Consider the following 20843-nt stretch of genomic DNA (forward strand, 5'->3'; position numbering starts at 1 on the left):
CTAGTTTGCCTGGATTTGTTTTGAGCATGTGACCTTGCTGGACCGCGTCACCTCCATCAAAATAGTTCTCGGCATTTCCATCGGTTTTTGAAACGACAGACGCTCTAAACACAAAACAATAGAAACATATGTATGTAATGATTTATATTTGCCAAGCAGTACATACAATTGATGACTAGAATCTTGTAACTTTCGACGCGCATTTATATTTCTTGTGTGGCGCTAGATAGCTATTTATAGAAATGACAACAACCTCGTACTGACACTGGCTCATACTCTCGTTTCAAGACATTGCAACATGAAGACTGTTCCGTAATAAACGCATTTATCCTTGGGCTAAATGCGTGACGCTTCGTCAGATGGGATGTTGTGATAAACTGGCATGTGTCTAAATGTTTAGATTTAAGTCGCGGCCTCATGCAATGATAATTTCAAGTCCGGGTTTTGTTTGCCCCCGAATTAACCTACGTACGTGCCTGCATGCATATTGCACGTGCTGGTGCAAAGACAGAGGCAGGTTTCGTGCAGCTTACTTAATGTTAAGTTGCCCTTAGCTAAATGCACATTATATTTCTACAACATACATTGCCATGATAGTAATGGGCTTACTTAGCTAAGTGAGCTTCATGAAACCGGCCCCAGATTTCCTCCTTATAAAATTATGTACAATATGTTTCCAAACGACCAGAGCTTAGTTAGATCAATCATTTAAATACCTTGGAGAAAAGAGCATGACTAGTTGGACTTGTATGATGTAAATTAAACGGCACAGTAGATATAACTCAACTTACAGTTTAATGTAAACTTATAATGTTAGGCCTGGGACACAATATGACAAATGTATTGTATCCGAGGTGAGGCTGCTCCATTAAAGATGTTCTTTTCTGAAATACATTTCACTATTCATTCGATTATAATTTGTGGGAGTGACAGCTGATCTAACTCATGTATTCATATACAAGTTGTTGAAACATCAATTAAATCCAAAACGAGCGAAAAGCCCAGCTAGTCTGTAAATCAACGTGTATACAGGAATGACAAGAGTTACCTCCCAGAGATTTAGCAGACGATACGAATAGGTGGCGCTGCCGTCACTCACCATGCCCGTCAGAAAATGGAAGCTGGAGGAAGTGTTTTTGTTTGTCTGGTTTGACAAAAACGGATGTTGTGTGTCTCTCGAAAACAAAGGAAGCCAACCGAGGCCTCAGTTCATCCACAACAGTAAGTATTTGTGATGCCATGACCCAAGAACTGCGTATACTCCTGCTGGATCACACCATTTGCTATTTTTGTGAGCTGTCAATCGATTCTGGTTGTCATTTTTATTTCACTGTCTAGTACATTTATTTTTTGGCGTAAGAAATTTGAACAGTCTTCGTTCACTTTTTTGTATGCTTTTTCTTTCCCTGTGTGTTGTATGATCAGGTGTCATGAACAAATGTGTCGTGATGAAAAAGGATAGCTGTGTCTGTATGCCAGCAGCTGTTCCTTTGTTATACTACTATCAAAAGTGAGAAAAAATAAGTTAAATTCGGAATTTGTCACGTTCATCTCTTAGTCTCTTGTCATTCATCTCTTCACACACAATAATTATGCTCTCTTAGCTGATTTAACATTCCAGACGTGCGTTGAGGTCATGAAATTATCATTGATCGTGATGCTGAAGTCAACCACTAAAACAAAACGAGTCCTTTCATTTCAAAAATAAACTTTCTCTGTAGCTGTCTGCAAACCAATGGGTCTTTAGATATACAAGTCTAGAGTATAACTTCATCACATTTCTGTGACATGATTGCGAAGCGGACAGTTTATGAATGTCCAGTTTCATTTCATATTTTGTGTGGATTATATTTGCTGATATTTTGAGTTGTGTATAAAATGACTAACTTTGGATAAATGTGGTAAGTTCACCCTTTTTTTTATTCGGTTTCACTGATGCCGTTCATTTTCACAATTCAGTTGCTTTACAAGAAACTTTGACTGCTTTGTTAAAAATTGTTAAAGATATGATGCAAAGAAGTCTTATTTTGGTTCTAATGTCTTGAACTAGATCTAGGTGATTAGGCTGTTATGTAATTGTGGAGTGTAACTCTTAAATCAAGCAACACAAAGTGTTGAGAGAGTTATGGAGGAAAACTGCTTTTAATGTATCAGATGGACGGTAAACAGCATTTACCGCAACTTCACATCCGTAGTATGCCATTTGAACTTCCCTAGCATAAATAGTTGTCAACCAAGTGGTCCCCATAATCAACTAACCTGTTTTGATTCTCGCCGAACCACAGTACATTTTCACTTATTACACCCACTGTGGCTGCAATCTCGTTCTGATAGTCGTACGTACAAGTCACATGATCGATGTTAACGCAAAAAAAATAAGGTCATTCGATTGACATCAATTTATGCTAGGAGAGTTTTAGTACGTGCGATGCAGTTGTTGTTTACCGTCGATCTGTTGTGTTAGAAACAGTTTCTCTCCGTAACTCTCCCAACACTTTGTGTTACTGGATTTAGAAGTTCCATTCCGCATCTAACTGTTACGTAGACATTTCCAGCTTAAACTTAATCCAGTTTGGAACAGTTGAAGTTATAAATTACTGTGTTGAAAATTGAGCTGCAATACATTTGCAACAAGTAATTAACAAATTAAGTCAACAATAATATTACTATTTTGTAATAAGAACTCCAGGCACATAAAATGATAGGAGAGCCATGTAAGTTGACAAGTGTGGTTTAACAGAAAAGTGGTACAATATTCTTGTTAATAAGAGTTCAAGTGAGTTGTTTCCCTAAATGAGCGAAAATTTCACCCACAAAAGGGCATATTCAGAGGCAAATAAATGTCAGAAAATATTATTTTTGGTGCTGAAACTTACAATTTTCCAGTAGAATATCATCCTATTTTCAAAGCAAACCTCCAAACACCTTTTTGAAATCAATAAAACTCTAAGAATCACGAAAAATGAGCAGGTTAGTCATGGAGAAAATTTATAGTCATTTAGGGTATGTCTAACTCCATGTGATTAGATACGTAGCGATTACAGGTTTTAAGTTAAGTCAGAAACAAATACATACATGGGAATCCATGTATATGTTAAGGCAGATGATTGTCCAGTTTTCTGACCAAATGCCATGTATACATCTCATAAGCAATAGATCCAAGTCTAAGCATACCTAAGACTTTAAACTCGGGAACCATGGTCCTAACTCACTTGATAGTCAACGTAGTATTGGCATGGCATTCCAGTGAGGCATCACTCTAAATGTATTGACCTGCTAGCAATAATTATATGACCTAAAATTGTTGAAATCGAAGTTTAAAACCCAAGCATACAGACGAATCTCCTTTTCTTATGAAATTGACATTGGATAGGGTAAAGTGATGTTGAAATGTACATGAAACAACTGAAGTTCTGCTCTCAAGGTTTGGCTAACTCCATGCAGCTTCGTGTATGGGGATGGCCTAAAATTGCTTTCATGACCATGGCAAGGTGCTTATTTTGTCTGATTCTGAGAGTTTTACTGTAATTCCTCAACCGTTTTGCATGTTTACAAGGTGTTTTTTCAGGCATATTCGGAAGGCATTATTCTGTGTTGACTGATAAAATTATACTATTTGTGAAGCCCTAAATCTGATCAATCCAGTCAATGTGTTTTTGTCTCCAATATCAAATCAAAAATGTGAATGAATTGTACTGAAAGTTTCTCTTTTATTTATGAAAAGATTGAGGAATTAGGGTATTTTTTTTATGCATGATCTGTTTTATGATCACTTATTATGTAAGTGTACATGTCAGTGATGATAAATGATAGGTCAGCGAGATCAGTGCTTGTTTAATTTTACTTAATTGCCCTGACCAGAGTTTAACTGACCTCCCACCACATATATCATTGTTACTGTAATTCTTCTACCTTTTCAAATGCTTGCAAGGTGTTTTTTCAAGCATATTCTGAAGGTATTATTCTGTGTACGCTGATAATATTATGCATTTTGTGAAGCCTTGAAATTGGCCTGATGTAGTTTTGTCTCCAAAATTAAATTAAAAATGTACATAAATTGCTCTGAAAGCTGCTCTTTCATATGTGAAAAGGTAGAGGAATTAGGGTAGTCTTAATCCATGTCACGCATGTGTATAGTATATTGTACGGTCAAGTATAATACCAGCAGGGTGTTCAAAAAGGGCAAGTAGCAGGCTATAGACAGTTGTCTACTGCTGTTCCCATAGCCGCCTACTTTGAATATTCTTACTGTTTAAATCAATAGTAATTGTGACATAATTACTTTCAGTTCAGCCGCCTACTTTTGAACTCTGACCTCCTCCTCCAACTCTGAATGAAAACTCTTTACCAGGATACATGTTTGTAGATTTGAAACTGAAGACTAAGATGTATATTTGACACGTGCTTGCATATATATGTAGATTTAGTTAAAACTCATGTGACTGTTTCGTTTTAAATTTAAACATCTCTTCAGGATTTATTATTGTTATAAATAATAGCTCTAGCGGTCGTGTAATTGCCCACGTGTACATCTACTGTATATGTACTTATGCTGTATCCAGGTTTATATTAAGTAAATCTGTATTTTACACCAGGTCAGGGCCCAGCTTCGCAAAGCGTCATACGACATCATACATTTATCATGCGATATTTTGTAGTCACTTTTACCGTAGCCTTGTCCTATGTGTGCGATTATCTTAAGGTACGACATATTTGTGAAACTGGCCTTTACAATTTGTTATGTACTATCTTGATACAGTACATATAGCCTACATTTGAACTTAACCTCCCAAGTTTAGTTTTTGTCAAACATTTATCAAAGTACGAAACAGCTGTGTGTTTTGAGGTGTGGCAATGTTTGCATTCATCTAGAATATGTGTCCTTCATGTATGTGAATGTATTATCATAACATGTTCCCTAATAACAATTATGCCATTGGCAAAATATTATATTAAGGCAAGTGTTTAATTCTGCTTGGGTCTTTGCTATGCGAGCATGAAGTCTAGACTGTTACAGTGCACTTGACTAGCCCTTAAGCAATGAGAGTGCTGATTCAAAACTACTTCCCTAGGGCCTGTTTAACACAGCCATTTTTGGGGCTCAGCTCAAAACTTTAATAATCTCTTTTACAAAGCAAATTATTTGAAGCTGGATGCTCAAAGACTAAAAAAACTGCATTGTTTGGAGTGACCAATTTTAGGACTTCACAAAAGGTATATCTGTCTACATAAGCTCAGTGTCCTTAAATACGCCTTTATAATCACAGACAAGTGTCTACAATGTAAACTGCGTATTGGAATATACCAGTTTCTTGGTAATTAAGAATAGCACAAGATTGCTGTTAGAAAACAAAGATGAAGAAAATCAGAGGCCCGTTTCACAAAAAGCCTAAAGGTTAAGTGTTGAGGGTTAACTCATTTAGCCCTATAGAAATTCTGTCTAGCCTGTCTCATAAAGAAAATATTTGGCTATTGGGGAAAGGTTTTTTCGTGGATTTTGAAAGTTAGCCCAAAATCCTTAGTCACATTCGAAAGGTGGCTGGAAGGAAAGAAATACAAATTTAAAAGTGGTACAAGTCGCAGTTTAGAAAATTTGCATACTCATTGGAGAAAAATAGGAATAAAATCAGCTTCTATCAGCAAATGAAGGTCTTTGTAAAGCTCACAACCACCGTAACTCATCCGTTGGTGTTATTTCGCTTTGTCTGTATCAAAAATGAAAATAAAGATGAAATTATCATCTTATATATAATATAATATATATATATATATATAATATAATATATATATATATATATATAATATAATATATCTACTTATATGAAATGGCCTTGTCCATTTTTTACCATAGCTGGCTCACAGTAGTTGGCTAAATGACTGTTCCTTATCTTACAGACCTTAGACTGCTACAGAAGTTTTATGAAAACTTGGCTATGTTTTTACCATTTTTGCCTGTCAGAAAAATTTTACTGTTATACACACACTCATATATATATATATATATATATATATTATTTTAAAATATTGTTCAATGTTTTTAAAATTCAGACAGTAATGTTCATATGCATAGGATATTGCCATATATAAATATAGCATATTGTTTGATTGGTCTAGATGGCACTGAAATCTGAACATAGATCTTCGAATCAGCTCACCAGACGACATAACACGATTGATAACAAAGATTTGGTTGCACTACAGTCACTTCTATTGTTCATCAACAATCTAAAAGAGTTGTTGTACATGACCGGCATGCTATTATATACACGTTTGGTAAATTTATACCATAAATGAGAACAGTACAGATTTGAGCAAAATCTGCAAAAAAGGTTGTTTTTTTTTTTAAACTAAGGTTGAACAATGACAAAATTTTCTCAGCAGCATTGTAGCTCTAACACACAATTTCCTTTTTTGGACATCAAAATCAAAATTATCACAACGATCAGAGGTAAAAATGACTCGACAAAAGAAACAAACCGTTAAGTGACAATTTAGGTATTTTGTGTTCAGTATTGTTACAAGGTTTGAACAGCATACATAATGTTTTATTTGTAATGTACAGAACATCAGGCGAAGCGGCATAAGACTCAGATTCATGTAAAAGCAGTTGTAGATATCTAGAGGATGGACAAACTAGACACATATCGTCAGCGTATATCAAGTGGTTCGTGAAGGTACCTCAATATTACAGCCAACACTAGCTCTTGTTAGCTGAGTGTCTAACTCATAGAGGTGCCTGAAATATTGCAGCCAATACTAACTCTGGTTAGCTGAGTGTCTAACTCATAGAGGTGCCTGAAATATTACAGCCAACACTAGCTCTGGTTAGCTGAGTATCTTACTCATGGAGGTGCCTGCAATATTACAGCCAACGCTAGCTCTGGTTAGCTGAGTATCTAACTCATAGAGGTGTCAGCAATACTACAGCCGACGTCAGCACTGGTTAGCTGATTATCTGACTCATGAAGGTGCCTGCAATATTATAGCTGACATTAGCACTGGTTAGCTGAGTATCTGACTCATGAAGGTGCCTGCAATACTACAGCCGACACTTGCTCTGGTTAGCTGAGTATCTAACTCGTGAAGGTGTCAGCAATACTACAGCCAACATTAGCTCTGATTAACTGAGTATCTGACTCATGAAGGTGCCTGCAATATTACAGCCGACATTAGCACTGGTTAGCTGAGTATCTGACTCATGAAGGTGCCTGCAATATTACAGCTGACACTAGCTCTGGTTAGCTGAGTATCTAACTCAGGAAGGTGTCGGCAATACTACAGCCGACATCAGCACTGGTTAGCTGAGTATCTCCACCCTAACAGACGCCATTACATGGACTAAAAAAATTTCACTGTAAACAGGTGAGTCTTACACCAACAATGTACGAGTTTGATGAGTAAATCTCATCAGTGAGTTTCTGTAACAATGTCCATTGATTTACTCTGTCAAAAGTTTTGGACGCGTCCATAAAGCACACATGGACTGGACTGCCATTTACACAATAGAAGTTAATTATCTCCTTTAAAACATAAATACATTGATCAGTTGAGTGCCATGACTTGAATCCCAACTGCGAATCAGACGTGTAAAGAGCAGGTCACAAACACCAAAAATCTATGGTATAACCGTTGCAGGGGATATAGTTGTAAGATTTATATGTATACGGTTACCAGACATGCTGTTCATCTTTCAGGAAATGAACATTTATAAGCCTCAAGCTGTATGGTTAATTATTCTGTCGAATAAATTTTCATGCAAGCTTCCGGCCTGCCTGCGACCTGCAGACGATTGTGAGTTTCCTCGGAGCTCTACCAGGTTTTCTCCTACCATTTGGCTGCCATCATAAAAGTGAAGTATTCTTCAGTACAGCATAAACCTGTGGCTAATCAAAGAAGTAAATAAAAATATCTTACGTCATTAGCTTTTGTTACAAAGAGATATTAATAGAATGATTTATTCTAAGTTGTGATCAAAGAAAAAATGAAGTTAGATATACAGGTATCTGTTTGTAGGCCAACTGGTACATGTGCTACCCTAATCCCTCAACCTTTTCACAAATGAAAGAGCAACTTTCAGTGCAATTTATTCATATTTTTAATTTGATTTTGGAGACAAAACTTCATTGGTTTGATTGGCCATTTTCAGGGTTTCACAAAAAGTATAATTTTTTAAGGCTGCTCTGAATATTGCCTTCAGAATATGCTTGAATAAACACCTTTCAAATATGTGGAAAGGTTGAAGAATTACAGTAGATTCTTATTGTTATTTTTTTATGCATGATTATGTAGATGTACATGTAAATGTAAGGTTAAGTTTGAAAACATGTTCAAATAATTCTTTTTTCTTTATTATTCTTTATGGACATTGTGAAAGCTGAATAAATAAATTACAACCTGTGATTATTACATCTTCATGAAAGTTGGTTACAGAAAAAAAAGTGTCAAATTTACAGCATAAAGAGGGATCACTTAAAGAATTGTTAAAAGTGAAGCATTATCATGTTTGGTGTCTTAGGCATAATACTTCAGTGGAGACACGGACTGCCACATGAAGACATTATATGTACACTTGCACCTAAAGACTCAATAAACACACTCACAAGTACATACAATGTAAGTCTTACATAACCATTGTATCACATGAGGTGGTAAAGACTAAATTTTAAGAGCTCTGGTAAATGAGTGGGGGTTTCTGTTGCCGAGGGGGCTAGCTCACCAGCAAGGCACAATAACCCAGGAGCCTCCTACCAATGCGGTCGCAGTGAGTTCAAGTCCAGCTCGAGCTGTCTTCCTCTCCGGCCATACGTGTAAAGGTCTGTCAACAACCTGTGGATGGTCATGTATTGCACCTAAATTTAAGCATTTTTCAATTGATATGTTTTTCTTGATTCTCTCTCATTAATCTACCTCACCCGTATAGAACGACTTTTGAATTTTGAATTTTGATTAATTTCTTATCAGGAGAACTTTAATGTTGGTGACAAAAGTATCATTTTAATACATTTATGTATTTCTAAGTGCATTTTAACATACATGTACTGAACTTAAGGTGAAATACAGTAATTGTTGATAAATCAGAGGCAATGAGACAGGGTTGCTGGACTCAACCAAAATTCCACAAGCCTTGAACCAACTTGTATTAATGTTGTGCCGGCCAAAATTGTGCAATGACTGGTGCTGTAATGTACAGTAGGGCGTGTAGTGTGGAACCTGGAAAGACAAAGGGAACCTGGAAGGATGTGCATTCGTACATGTACATAGATATTACCCCAAATCTTCTAATTTTTAGGGCAGCTAGTAGTAGTGCTGAAAGCAAAGAACAACATTTCTCTTACAGTTTTTTTTTGGAAAAGATGTGAATGTATTTTTCATTAGATGGACTAACCATGTGAAGAAAAATAACCTAAATATTCCTTATATAATGGCATGTATATTGCCAAAAAAGGAGCAGACCAGGTGTCCCAAAAACTAGAAGAATTAGTAATCCGTATTGATTTTGCGATGTCCCCCTGATAACTGACATGATTGATGATTATTGTGGGCGAAGGGCCTAATCTGTCAGACAAAATGTCAGCTGTATGTTGTCCGTGTATATCTGATCTAACACCAGGACATCAGTTTATGCACTGTGTAGGTTGTGTTGGTGTGGAGGGGGGTATGTGGGGCGGCAACTACCCAATGAAGTGATATGATCACAGGTTAAATATTACCCTAGATATTGATTGTCATGTAGCCCTTATATCTGTATGCCGGTGGTTTAATATGTGTGTGTGTGTGTGTATGTGTGTGTCATGGGACTTTCATAGCCAGCATGTATTAACTGTTCACATGATTGTGCCTCTGGATATTAGGTACAAACTCTGCATAAACATGTGATACAGCCACCACCATGGCAGCAGCCAGATACTGTATCATTATGAAGTGCGCTTAGTTATACAAGTATTTTCTTTTCAAAATAAGTTAAATATACGTAATTTTACAATAATCTCATATCGGTAAGTCGCTAAGACTTACAGTTTGAATTCTAACCTGAGCATGTAAGAGGGAAAATGTAGATTTTCCTCACTCTCACTGCTGGTGGTATCAGGCAGTGAAGCATTGCTTATGTGGTCATTTGTTGAAAACCACTTTTCTTTCAACTTAATTGTGTACATACATTGAGCCTACATGTGTATGTCATACCTGGGAAAGTTTGTCAGTAACTTGCCAAAGGTCAGTAGTTTATCCCGGAATTTTGATTTCCTCCACCTGTGAACATGATCATCTTCATAAAGTGAACAATTCTCAAGTATGGTGATCATCAACAATCAGTTGATCATAAATCAAACCAATTAATCATTGAAACATTAGTAATGTTAATACTTTCAAACTTTTTCAAACAGGTGTTGAATGAAGCTGTATCTCTGGCCATAGCTGCCCCTCGGCATTATGGGTAGTGCGTCGTCAAAGTTCCGCAAGCACCTGCAGAATGGGGATGAGGTGGCGGCCCTCCATCTGTACAACAACAGCGCTGATCTGCGCAAGGGGATGGATCCAAGCTCTTCATACGGCGACTCTCATCAGCACGAGACTCCGCTACACTATGCTGCGCGGCATGGCATGAAAAGTCTGTTACGGTAGGAAAACTTGTTGTGCTGCATCACTGAAGTAATGGGAGCGGCTTTCCTGTACTTGAAAGAAAAGCCAACAAACAATATAACGACTGGTTGACCCATATCAGTATAATGGCTTTGGCGGGGAGGCTTACTAGACTTCAGTAATGCGTCTCAGTGAAGCAGCACTAGATAAAAAGAGCGGTGGAAATCCGTCCTGCAACAAGGAGGCAAATTACATGCACTCTAAGGATTCCTTCATCATCATATGACTGAAAAATTGTTAAAAGTACGACGTTAAACCCCAAGCACTCTGACTCTATAAATCAGCTTCTAATAAGACTGCGCCATGTTAGAGGAACCAGTAATACCACCCCACACACGTGTGATTAAAAGGCAAAACAGGCTTCTATTGATTTTAGAACTCCTGCGGTGATAGAAATAATTTGCATCTATACTGGATAAAACTGATAACATGGCAGTCCTTTGATTGTCTCAATGTGCGGGAGTTTGCTCACTTTAAACTCTGAGATGTCAGTTGTGCAACATCACAAAAATAAAAACGCTTTTTAAACTGTCAGTGGAGTACTTTATCAATGCACCAGACATTTGGTCTAGTGTTGTCTTTTCTTCTAAATGCACGTTAATGTATTTTCTGTGTCTGCAAGGTAGTAGAGAAATTCCCCTTAGCTGAGTTGAGAGGGAAATTCCCCTTAGCTGAGTTGGGAGGGAGCTGGATTAAAATGTGGAGAAGTGAAAAATTTGTCAAGTATGGTTTTAAACAACAACTACTTGAATGAATGAATAGGAAATCATCGGTTTTCGACTGTTAACTTTTGAATCTGGGAATCTTTACTTTTTGGTAATGTTTCTTTACAGAATATTCCTTCACGACCATGGTGGAAATCCAAACAAAACAAACAATAAACGTGAGACAGCCCTTCATTGTGTGTGCATGGAGAAAAATTCAGAGTTTTACTCTGTGAAAAAACGAAGGGCAGAATGTTTGACCTTGATTCTACAGTGGCGTGGAACAACTCTTCAGGATGGGGAGGTAGAAAAAGTTGACCTTGGTGCTCAAGATGAGGTTTGTACTGATGCCCTGTGAGAGGGTATTTTACAGTTCATGCTGTGAAGAGTACTTGTTTTTTGACTGTCATGTAACTTTACATGTTTTAGCACAGCTTGGACCATCATGGAAACTTTGATTTATTTATTTGATTTGTATTTTGTGTAATACTCATGAGTATTTTTGTTGTATGAGGGACGACCAGCATTATGGTGAGAGGAAACCGGGTAGAGCCTGGGAGAAACCCACGACCATCCGCAGGCAGCTGACATACCTGTACACGTACAGGCAGATTAAAACTTTGAATATTTTTGTGGGGAGTAATGCAACACCTCTCCAAAAAATGTGCTCTACTGAAAAGATTTTAGTTGGATTGTTTATTGAAATTTTCTTAATATTTTTTTCTCAGTGCTGATTTCTTTAAAATTCCCATCTTTTTCATTAGAGTGAACAAAAAAAAGGAAGAAAACAGAATTCTTTACTGACAAAACGCATAGCAAATAAGTTTTTAAATGGCCTTACTTATAGGTTAGCCAAGGTGTCTTTGTAACTGGACCGTGTATCTGCCCAATATCGGTATAATGTGACTGGATATGGTGTTATGTCTCGTGTCTCGTAAAGCATGGGTCACTGAAATGGTATTTCAGTGACCCAGCACTATAGATATGTTTTCAGTATGGCTGGCTTGCTATTATTATACAAGTAGTGTCCCATACTCCTTATATTGCATGAGCCATTCTCTACCTTTCGCTTTACATCACCGCGCCACCACTAATAAATTTTGTTCAGAAATCTTGAACAATGCTCACGTCACTGGTGTCACAGTGATGAGGAAGGAAGTGATGTAAGAAAACAAATAATACGTCTCAACCTGTGTCTCTAACAATACTTTATACACATGCATCCTCTTTATCTAGAGTATGTAGATGATGTGATTGTAACAAAAATCTAGAACAGTTTTATTGAAGAATGCTGATAAAATAGGAACAAACCTATATGTGTGTCTCACAGACTCCAAGGGTCAAGCTTTTCTATTGGTGGCAGTGATGTAAAGAGAAAGATAAAGAGTGATGCATGCGTTGTAAGGAGCATGGTATTGTCCTAGTCATTTTAGTACATGCGATGCCTCATCTTATCTAAAACTTCTACTCTTCTACATTCACTATACCAGGAGTAACTCATCTTATCTAAAACTTCTACTCTTCTACATTCACTATACCAGGAGTAACTCATCTTATCTAAAACTTCTACTCTTCTACATTCACTATACCAGGAGTAACTCATCTTATCTAAAACTTCTACTCTTCTCCAGTCACTATACCAGGAGTAACTCATCTTATCTAAAACTTTTACTCTTCTGCAGTCACTATACCAGGAGTAACTCATCTTATCTAAAACTTCTACTCTTCTACATTCACTATACCAGGAGTAACTCATCTTATCTAAAACTTCTACTCTTCTACATTCACTATACCAGGAGTAACTCATCTTATCTAAAACTTCTACCCTTCTACATTCACTATACCAGGAGTAACTCATCTTATCTAAAACTACTACTCTTCTACATTCACTATACCAGGAGTAACCCATCTTATCTAAAACTTCTACTCTTCTACATTCACTATACCAGGAGTAACTCATCTTATCTAAAACTTCTACTCTTCTACATTCACTATACCAGGAGTAACTCATCTTATCTAAAACTTCTACTCTTCTACATTCACTATACCAGGAGTAACTCATCTTATCTAAAACTACTACTCTTCTACATTCACTATACCAGGAGTAACTCATCTTATCTAAAACTTCTACTCTTCTACATTCACTATACCAGGAGTAACTCATCTTATCTAAAACTACTACTCTTCTACATTCACTATACCAGGAGTAACTCATCTTATCTAAAACTTCTACTCTTCTACATTCACTATACCAGGAGTAACTCATCTTATCTAAAACTACTACTCTTCTACATTCACTATACTAAGGGTAACAGAAGACCGGATTATAAATCGTCATGTCGTTATTGAATAACACGGATAATAATTGGTATGTCACAACAGTGCTCTGTATTTGGATTGTTAATCTGTTTGCAGAAGAACAACACTGCTCTCCACTACGCAGCTGCGTCTGGACTCAGAGGCTGTGCAGAGGTAAGAAAGAAGGAGAAAGATGTTGTACATTGTAAATATTGTATATTCATTCCCCGAGGTTCAAAAACTCAAATACTGCATACAACCTAAAGTCTCGTCCATCATTGCTTATACTGCATACGACCTAAAGTCTTGTTCATGATTGCTTATACTGCATACAACCTGAAGTCTTGTTCATGATTGCTTATACTGCATACAACCTAAAGTCTCGTCCATGATTGCTTATACTCCATACAACCTAAAGTCTCGTCCATGATTGCTTATACTGCATACAACCTAGTCTCGCCCACGATTGCTGTGCATGTAATTACTCGTTAGTTAAGGCTGATACTGAGAATTCTAAACTAAAATTCAAACTAGATGTTATAATTTATTTTTCTGACATATACTGAATGAATCTAGTGTGGTTTGTCTTATTTTCGATAGACATATTATTTTTTGATGTGAGAGTGAAGAATTTTAAACACCAGCTGGCTCTGGTTTAATTGTCCTGTTGCTAAGCCATCATGCTTGTTCAAGTATTACCATCTTGCTTGTTCAAGTATTACCATAACGGTATAAAAATTGTTCAAATACCATATCGGGTGTATGTCCCTTTGTTCAGCTCCTGGTACAGAGTGGCTGTCCGCTGTTTGTTGAAAACATTGACCAGGAGACCCCATGTGACAGTGCTGAGAAAAGTGGTCATGGAGAAATTGCTCTGTACCTGGAGTCCAAAATGGTCTTCTCTGTAAGTAAAGTTAATTGTAGTTTTCTTCCAATATCAATGATAATTCATGGGTGAAATAGTTGTTTTAATGATAACAGTGTTTACAAATCGTTCTGTGATAATCGGAACCGTGTTATTAATATTCTTAACATGCACAAAATCGTCTTTTATGTAAGGACTGTAATATTGAAATTTCTTTCAGTAATACAATATAATAATATAATAATATTGAAATTTCTTTCAATATCGAGCAGATTAATATTTCCATTGAAAAAGTTGTTATACATGTGTATGCTCTGTCTTGTAATATGAATGATTTCCATGTGGTTGTCAACCTGAGGATGGTCGTGGGTTTTTAATGCGCTCTGCCCGGTTTCCTCCCACCATAATGCTGGTCGCCGTTGTATAAGTGAAATACGGTGTGAAACACCAATCAAATGAATCAATAAAACATTTGGTTGTCAATGGCTACATGGCAACGACGCTTGTCCTCTGTGGCTTGGTTTAACCCAGGCCAGGATTTGACACTGAATATTTCACGGAGATGTTCAGACCACGCTTGTTCTTTGATTTGTTTATTTATTTCTTTATTTATTTCTTTATTTGTGTGATTGGTGTTTAACACCGTACACTAGAGCATTTCACTTATATGACGGTGGCCAGGTTATGGTGGGAAGAAACCAGGGGGGAAACCCACTTTGATTTGAGGGTTTGTTTGGAAGGGAGGGTGGCATTCTATTAGAAAAATGTCTGCTTCAGCATCAGAAGTAATATTTTATAACCTTTAAATATTTTGCTTTAAAAGTAGGGTGAAATTTTGGGGCAAATATTTTCAGTTTTGGCGTTTGTAATGTCATTCAGTCAAATCAAATCAAGGTTTCTTTGTTTTTTTTTTCAGAATGACGGGATCATTGAGACAAGTAGTGAGGAGCTGTTATCTAACTCTTATAATGAGGTAAGTAAAATCTATGGTAATTATTTGTGTAGCTGTGACAAGTAGTGAAGAACTTTTATCTAACTCTTATAACGAGGTAAGTAAAATGTATGGTTATTATTTGTGTAGCTGTGACAAGTAGTGAAGAACTTTTATCTAACTCTTATAACGAGGTAAGTAAAATGTATGGTAATTATTTGTGTAGCTGTGACAAGTAGTGAGGAACTTTTATCTAACTCTTATAACGAGGTAAGTAAAATGTATGGTAATTATTTGTGTAGCTGTGACAAGTAGTGAAGAACTTTTATCTAACTCTTATAACAAGGTAAGTAAAATCCATGGGAATTATTTGTGTAGCTGTGACAAGTAGTGAGGAACTTTTATCTAACTCTTATAACAAGGTAAGTAAAATCCATGGGAATTATTTGTGTAGCTGTGACAAGTAGTGAGGAACTTTTATCTAACTCTTATAACAAGGTAAGTAAAATCCATGGGAATTATTTGTGTAGCTGTGACAAGTAGTGAGGAACTTTTATCTAACTCTTATAACAAGGTAAGTAAAATCCATGGGAATTATTTGTGTAGCTGTGACAAGTAGTGAGGAACTTTTATCTAACTCTTATAACGAGGTAAGTAAAATGTATGGTAATTATTTGTGTAGCTGTGACAAGTAGTGAGGAACTTCTGTCTAACTCTTATAACGAGGTAAGTAAAATGTATGGTAATTATTTGTGTAGCTGTGACAAGTAGTGATGAACTTTTATCCAACTCTTATAATGAGGTAAGTAAAATGTATGGTAATTATTTGTGTAGCTGTGACAAGTAGTGAAGAACTTTTATCTAACTTTTATAACGAGGTAAGTAAAATGTATGGTAATTATTTGTGTAGCTGTGACAAGTAGTGATGAACTTTTATCCAACTCTTATAATGAGGTAAGTAAAATCTATGGGAATTATTTGTGTAGCTGTGACAAGTAGTGAGGAACTTTTATCTAACTCTTATAATGAGGTAAGTAAAATGTATGGTAATTATTTGTGTAGCTGTGACAAGTAGTGAAGAACTTTTATCAAACTCTTATAGCCAGATAAGTAAAATCTATGGTAATTATTTGTGTAGCTGTGACAAGAAGTGAGGAACTTTTATCTAACTCTTATAATGAGGTAAGTAAAATGTATGGTAATTATTTGTGTAGCTGTGACAAGTAGTGAGGAACTTTTATCTAACTCTTATAACGAGGTAAGTAAAATGTATGGTAATTATTTGTGTAGCTGTGACAAGTAGTGAGGAACTTTTATCTAACTCTTATAACGAGGTAAGTAAAATGTATGGTAATTATTTGTGTAGCTGTGACAAGTAGTGAGGAACTTTTATCTAACTCTTATAACGAGGTAAGTAAAATCCATGGTAAGTATTTGTGTAGCTGTGACAAGTAGTGAGGAACTTTTATCTAACTCTTATAACGAGGTAAGTAAAATGTATGGTTATTATTTGTGTAGCTGTGACAAGTAGTGATGAACTTTTATCTAACTCTTATAGCAAGATAAGTAAAATGTATGGTTATTATTTGTGTAGCTGTGACAAGTAGTGATGAACTTTTATCTAACTCTTATAGCAAGATAAGTAAAATGTATGGTAATTATTTGTGTAGCTGTGACAAGTAGTGAGGAACTTTTATCAAACTCTTATAGCGAGGTAAGTGAAATTCATGGTAAGTATTTGTGTAGCTGTGACAAGTAGTGAGGAACTTTTATCTAACTCTTATAACGAGGTAAGTAAAATGTATGGTTATTATTTGTGTAGCTGTGACAAGTAGTGATGAACTTTTATCTAACTCTTATAACGAGGTAAGTAAAATGTATGGTAATTATTTGTGTAGCAGTGACAAGTAGTGAGGAACTTTTATCTAACTCTTATAACGAGGTAAGTAAAATGTATGGTAATTATTTGTGTAGCTGTGACAAGTAGTGAGGAACTTTTATCTAACTCTTATAACAAGGTAAGTAAAATGTATGGTAATTATTTGTGTAGCTGTGACAAGTAGTGAGGAACTTTTATCAAACTCTTATAGCGAGGTAAGTGAAATTCATGGTAAGTATTTGTGTAGCTGTGACAAGTAGTGAGGAACTTTTATCTAACTCTTATAGCAAGATAAGTAAAATGTATGGTAATTATTTGTGTAGCTGTGACAAGTAGTGAAGAACTTTTATCTAACTCTTATAATGAGGTAAGTAAAATGTATGGTAATTATTTGTGTAGCTGTGACAAGTAGTGAGGAACTTTTATCTAACTCTTATAATGAGGTAAGTAAAATGTATGGTAATTATTTGTGTAGCTGTGACAAGTAGTGAGGAACTTTTATCTAACTCTTATAACGAGGTAAGTAAAATGTATGGTAATTATTTGTGTAGCTGTGACAAGTAGTGAGGAACTTTTATCTAACTCTTATAATGAGGTAAGTAAAATGTATGGTAATTATTTGTGTAGCTGTGACAAGTAGTGAAGAACTTTTATCTAACTCTTATAATGAGGTAAGTAAAATGTATGGTAATTATTTGTGTAGCTGTGACAAGACGTGAGGAACTTTTCTCTAACTCAAATAATGAAGTAAGTAAAATGTATGGTAATCAGTCTGGAAATTAAGTAACCTGCTGTGGGGACGTTAATGGTGATAGCTGTCAGTACAGTTTTGTTTGGGGCAGATGTTGAATTTGAGATGACAAGCTGGTCTGGTGTTCCCAGTGTATTCATTGTTGACGAGGTTATTGAAAGATATAAAATATACCTCAAAAATGAACATTTCTTCATGTTCTTCTTCATGAATCTGTCTTCATTTTACTTCAAACCCTAAAGAACCTTTTCATGCATACCTTAAATGGACAGATTCAGCTTTGGGGAAAAATTTAATTTGAATATTAAGAGACATGATATATTACCTATTTTTGCAGAAATTACTTTTTTGGTCACACATTTTCTGAACCTAGCTTAGAACTTATAAAAATGCATAATATGTTGAAGTTTGTGAGGTACTCGTTTCTTTTTACATCCTAGTGTCTTTCTCCTCTTTGAGTATATGCAGAAGTGTATTACCTAGAAGTATGCAAACTCCCTATAGCTAGTCTCCACAGCACTTCTCCACAGGATTTCTAACACATTATGTGACATATCTGCGCAGCCATGTATTTTTTTTTTCTCTCTGTTGCACAGCAAACGTTTGCAAAATGACTTTTGCATGATGGATTCCAAACGAGGTTGTGTTGAAATAGACTGTGTTGAAAATTACGACAACGGAAAGTTTTTTAAAAGGACAACAGTGTCTTTGATAGTAATCGTTTTATAGTTGCTTTGAAATATAAAAATAGTCACTGGGCTCTTAACTGCATAGCAATGATGATCAGTTGAATCATAGTTTTTGTATATGGAGTTTTGGTTGCATGGTGTTGACAGTTCTTGTTGCAGCCTTTTACAATTAGATTTCCCATGATTTAGTTCACAGTTTCCACCCAAGAGGTTGGCATATTCCTCCACAAGGTGGTGTGAGTTTCTACAGATGACGTTACATGTGTACTGTGCCGTGGAGACTAGCTATAGGGAAGTTGCATACTTCTGGGTAATTTACTTCTGGTATATGTATTTATGAATCTATGACGGTTGCCAGATTCTGCAGGACTACAGCGGCCTGCGAGCTCAGGACCTTCAAGAGGCCAAGGACCAGCTCCTGGTGGAGACGGCGGACATGCTTAGTGTCCCACTCTTCACAGCAGAGGCTTTGCTGAGAAACCATGGTGAGTTACCAAGGTCACATAGTGTTAAATGTTAAATCTCAAATTTTTATTGAAATTAAAAATCACAAAATCTCGAACATTTGACAATTTCAGATGTTGTGAAATATCTTGGATAAGTTTCTTGCATTTTTTTTTTTCAAATAGAACATTTGAAAACTACTTCGATTCTGGTTTTCTGTTCAAACAAAACTATGCTCTGCTTCTGAATGCTCTCTCGGACTCAGTGTAGATCAATGTTGATTATCTTACCTGAAAAGGTAAGGTGTTTACCTGAGTTGTTATGCATTTATTGGGTAATGTTTTACAAAAAAGTATTCATTATTCCACTACTGGTGATGGCTGACCTGTCACTCAGCAAGTCTCAAATCACTTTTCCAGACCTTTTTTCAAAACAGTTCATCACACTGTGTTAAAACTTGGTGCGCACCTTAACCATGACAAGATTATTTTACACTTTGACAGTTTTCCAAAGTTTTTTTTTTCAAACAGTTGGTTATTGTTAATTCAGCTTCACTGAGATTGAGTTACTGAGTTAAAGACCAAGTTTTTGTCTGTTTCGTCCATTTTTAACCAAATAGATGTTTATTTTTCTTCCAATGTGCCATGACTTCAAAGTTTGATTTGATACCCGTAATTATAGAATGGTCCCGGGAGATGCTACTTGAAGCCTGGATGTCTGACCCATTTGCATGCTGTGAGAAGTGTGGAGTGACTCCGCCTCCAAGTCTATATATGGACAAACCCTCAACTGAAGACCTGCCCCTTCTGACAACCAGCCAATCAGAATCAATCACATCTGACTGCATGGTAATGGTAGATAGGAAGCTGTAAACTTTCATTGAAGGGATAGAGAATCATTTCTGTGGTGTGGGAGGGGCAAGTCCAGAATATACCTGGCCTAAGCTGACTTTTAGGTATGGCAGATTTATTCAAGTGTGACAAAGTCTGCAGGAATTAACCCTGGAAATGCTATCTCCACTGTCAGCCAGTCAGTTTTGACTCTTTATCCCTTAAAGTTCCAAATATGTGTTTACAGTGTAAGAGCAAAAAAAATTTTTGTAAGAATAGCTCAGATGGTGAAGTACTGGATCCTGGAAGTGAGAGTTCAAATCCTGATTTGGCCTTCAGTGTAAATTTTTTACTTTTTGAACTGGTATGCTACTCATAGAAGTTCCAAGCTTATGGGAGTGGATGTGGATAGAGAACTGGGAGGAGTGCACATGTTACAGGACCATTTTTTGACTTAAGTTTGGTGTCAGGAGGCTTCATAGGTGTGGGGATTATTTCTGTGACTATGGGATGTGGGAAGGTCTGTCACAGACGCTCTGCCTAGATTCCTCCCACCATAATAATAATAATAATAATAATAATGCTGGTTCCCATCGTAGAATTGAATATTCGTGAGTATGATCTAGAACTCCAGTCGAATAAATAAATCTGCAACTGGATATACTAACCAGCTTGCTGCTTTAAAAAATACATTCCTTACCATACCAACAGGAAAAAAAAAAAAAAAAAAAAAAACGGTAAAAAGATAAATTAACTGAAGTGAATGAAGCCATTACATCCGTCCTACAGAATTATTATGATTATAAGATAAAGT

At 36.2% G+C, this 20843-nt stretch overlaps 1 protein-coding gene across 1 annotated transcript in view; it reads left to right on the top strand.

Moving 5' to 3' along the window:
• Positions 1-1109: 1109 nt before the first annotated feature.
• Positions 1110-20843, top strand: part of LOC135464510 (ankyrin repeat and IBR domain-containing protein 1-like) — a 36739-nt gene continuing 17005 nt past the window's right edge. Inside the window, exons 1-10 of the mRNA XM_064741935.1 lie at positions 1110-1221; positions 10383-10616; positions 11472-11679; positions 13758-13814; positions 14419-14544; positions 15422-15478; positions 17147-17150; positions 17791-17834; positions 19114-19240; positions 19881-20047. Of these exons, the coding sequence (XP_064598005.1) occupies positions 10429-10616; positions 11472-11679; positions 13758-13814; positions 14419-14544; positions 15422-15478; positions 17147-17150; positions 17791-17834; positions 19114-19240; positions 19881-20047 (978 nt within the window). The 5' untranslated portion in view covers positions 1110-1221; positions 10383-10428. The remainder of the gene's footprint in view (positions 1222-10382; positions 10617-11471; positions 11680-13757; positions 13815-14418; positions 14545-15421; positions 15479-17146; positions 17151-17790; positions 17835-19113; positions 19241-19880; positions 20048-20843) is intronic.

Source organism: Liolophura sinensis, chromosome 4 (assembly GCF_032854445.1).
Source record: "Liolophura sinensis isolate JHLJ2023 chromosome 4, CUHK_Ljap_v2, whole genome shotgun sequence".
Taxonomy (NCBI): domain Eukaryota; kingdom Metazoa; phylum Mollusca; class Polyplacophora; order Chitonida; family Chitonidae; genus Liolophura; species Liolophura sinensis.